The 3,397-nt window shown below is 36.9% G+C and overlaps 1 protein-coding gene across 4 annotated transcripts in view; it reads right to left on the minus strand.

Moving 5' to 3' along the window:
* Positions 1–3,397, minus strand: part of ORC2 (origin recognition complex subunit 2) — a 51,059-nt gene that overhangs the window by 43,253 nt on the left and 4,409 nt on the right. For 3 of the 4 annotated variants that reach the window (XM_027773635.1, XM_027773632.1, XM_027773633.1), the window contains exons 2-4: positions 3,225–3,277; positions 1,265–1,368; positions 202–345 (exon numbers count right to left, since the gene is read on the minus strand). In XM_027773635.1, the coding sequence (XP_027629436.1) occupies positions 202–345; positions 1,265–1,361 (241 nt within the window). In that variant the 5' untranslated portion in view covers positions 1,362–1,368; positions 3,225–3,277. The remainder of the gene's footprint in view (positions 1–201; positions 346–1,264; positions 1,369–3,224; positions 3,278–3,397) is intronic. The other variant, XM_027773634.1, reaches the window with a different exon arrangement.

A 3,397-nucleotide genomic window follows, 5' to 3' on the forward strand; every position in this document is an offset into this window, starting at 1 on the left:
TCCCTCTCTTGGAGAAATAAATAAGTTTAAAAAAAATTTAAAGCACTGTAGAGGAAAAAAAACTAGGTAAATGCTCTTTAGATGATAAAATAATATACCACTATTTAACTTACCAGGCTACTTTTTTATGTATAGTGCAAAGCAATCTCTGTGACTAGCAGACATATGAGTTTTTATCACCCCTTCTCACCCTTCACATACCTTGAACATCTCTTCCCAAAACTTCCACATAGTTCTGATCTTTTAAGATTTCCCGGTCATCTTCCTCTAACTCATATTCGGGCTTCTTTATTATTTTTTTTGTGTTAACCAGAACCTGAGCTCGTTCCTTCTTTAATTTAGTTCCTACAAAGACATCCAAACAATTAGAATAATAACAAGTATAAACTGTTTGTAAACATTACATTTAAATAAGTTAAACTATACTATTTATGTTATCACTTAAAAAATGGGAAAAAAAGTCAGTGACTTCTCTTTGATCAAAAGTACTGATCATGGGGCTGGCAAGTGGCATGGTGGTTAAGGTGCTGGACTCCCAAATGGTCGACTACAGTTCAAGTCCTGGATCAGGAGGCTTGATTTCTCGCTTTCCTTTCTCTCTCTGGCTAAATTAAAATAATAACAACAACAGCAACAAATGTAAATAAATAAATAATTCTTTTTTAAAAAGTACTGCTCCCACTTTCACACTTTATATAACTAATTTTAAAAGAAAAACAACCTGGGACCTGCAGAGGGCATAATGGTTACATCACTGGACTCCCACATTGCTGACAGTGGCTCAAGTCCTGGACCTGGTAGATTAAAATTCATGCCGAACACATGTGCATGCCTGACCAAAATCCTGAGAGTAAATTGGAGAAGGGACCGCGGCATGGCCATCCCCCCAGGGGGGTGATTTCTCGCTTTCTGTCTCTGTGGCAAGTGCACATACCCTATAGCAAAACTTTCTCTAAATGAAAAGGAAAAACAACCTTGAAAGTGCCTATTTTGGGTGAGGGTCAAAATAACTATATATTTTAAATTATAATGTATTTATTTACCACTACAACTGAGCATTTCACATTAGATGAGACGTTACTTAAAAATTTCAGTTAAAGTTAGAAAGAAGTAAATGAAAATTAAAGCAGTTTTGTTATTTATCGTATTACTGAATCAAATAATTTGTGCTATGTTCATTAATAAAATGTTAAAATATTTTAAAAAGTGAAAAATTCATAATCATAACAATAAACATCTCTTCAATGATATAATCACTCAGTACCTCCTTCTCTATCAAGAATGTGATTAAGAACATCATCATCCCCCACGAATTGAACCTCTAGCATCTTCTCTTCCTTTAATTCCAGTTTATTCATCATTGCCAACCTAAACAAAAGCAATAAATCACTCAAATGATGAAGAATTCATACCAGCCACCAAATAAATCAAACATTCACATAATACATGCATTTATATAACAACTTAAAGTCTTTTTAAGTATAAAAAATACATTATGTGTCATTGTATTAATAGTATGCTTTTGAGGCCAGCAGGTAGCATGGTGGTTAAGGCACTGGACTGGATTCCCACATGTCCTACCACGGTTCAAGTTCCAGAACTAGTGGCTTGCTTTCTCACTTTCTCTCTCTCTCTTTCTGGTAAGCACACATGCCCTATAGCAAATTTAAAATAATAATAATAATAATAATAATAATAATAAAATAAATAATTCTAAAAAAATTACGATTTGATTATAGGCAATTCTTTATCTGAAAAATAGGGTGTGAGAGAGATGGCTAAGGTTTGTTTTGTTTTGGTTTGGTTTATTTATTTATTTATTTATTTATTGCCACAGGGTTTGTGTGTTTGCCAGAGAGAGACAGAGGAAAAAATAAGAAAATCACCCCTGGGGGGATGGCCACACCACAATCCTTGCTCCTCCATTCTCTTCTTAGGATTTTGGGCACACATAAACACATATCCAACTTGATTTTCAAGCCACAGGGTCTGGGACTCAAATAGTGGTGTCAGCCATATGGAAATCTGGCCCCCCTTAACCACCATGAACCTGCTGGTAATGAGATGGCTAAGATTTAAATCCATTTAAGGTAACAAAAATAGAACCTTTGGCTGTGTATATATGCACCCCCAAAATCCTGAAAAGGGGGATAAACGGAGGAAAAGAGATTATGGCATGACCATTCCCCATGAAGGGTGCTTTCTTATATGCTGTCACTTTGTCTCTCTCCAGTTAGCACACACAAAAAATTTAAAAATAAAATAAATACTCTAGATTATATTTTTTAAAATAGAAAGGGCATGCAAGTGCTTGTGAAAGACAGAGAGAAGGACCTGTGACAGGGTCTCATCACGCCATGATCCCTTTGCCCCAGTCCTCCAGATCCTCGGAATGCTGGGTACCTGCATATGCTGAGTATGTTTTTAAGCCATCCTGGAGCTCTGAACCTGTGCTCAGCCATATGGTTTCCAGACTTGCAGGACACTACATCACCACTAAGCCATAGCAGCTTGGCTTCTGTCCCTCCTCCTCTCACCAAATTTACTTACTTATCTCTTCTGCGAGTAGGAGAGAAAGAAAGGTGGCACATGCACTCCCTAACATGGTCTGGTCATGCCACCACTCCTTTGCCACAAACTTCCAGTTTGTCAGGATCTTGGACACACAAGCACAGGCCTAGACACTGGCTCGGAATCCAAACTTCAGTAGGCCATGTGGTTTCCAGCACTGCAGTATGTTATCCTACTTATTGTGCCACAGAGGCCGAGCCTTGTCTTCGCTTCCACTGCACGCTTACCAAACAACTTTACAACTATGAATAAGTATCTTGGTAACTAGACAGTATACATGAATCTTGCTAAGGCCTTACAGTCAGTAAGGTGTTTTTCACTAAACAAATTAAGAGTTTTAGCAAGCAAAAATTTGATCAACTCTGGCTATTTTTACAAACTTATAGTTTCAGAACTTATAATGTTAATGGCCTGAAACTAATTAATGATGATCCAACTACCGCTAGTTAACCCAAAAATGTAAGCTAAGATTTGGGGTTCTTTGTGATTTTTTTTCTCCTCTCTCTAAATCCTACCTCTGCCTTTTCTTCTGACAATGGGAACTCTCAAATCTGTCATGAGCTAGTTATTTGCATACAGATAATGAATTCAAAGTTGCTATGTGTTCTCTTAACAACCGGCACTCTTACTGACTTCTTTCAGTTTTCACTTACCTTTTAAGGTATCACACATTCTGCAGTTGGAAAATTCAGATAGTCACCTGTAACTGGCAAAAAACTCAGGGTCAGTCAATAAGGAAACAAAATCAACAGGGCAATACAAAGAAGACCAAAAGATTTTTGCTTTGGTTTTTGTTTTTTAAGACTTTTTTTTTCGGGGGGAGAGG

The sequence above is a fragment of the Tupaia chinensis genome, unplaced genomic scaffold (assembly GCF_000334495.1).
Source record: "Tupaia chinensis unplaced genomic scaffold, TupChi_1.0 Scaffold000361_2, whole genome shotgun sequence".
NCBI classification, from domain to species: Eukaryota; Metazoa; Chordata; class Mammalia; order Scandentia; family Tupaiidae; genus Tupaia; species Tupaia belangeri.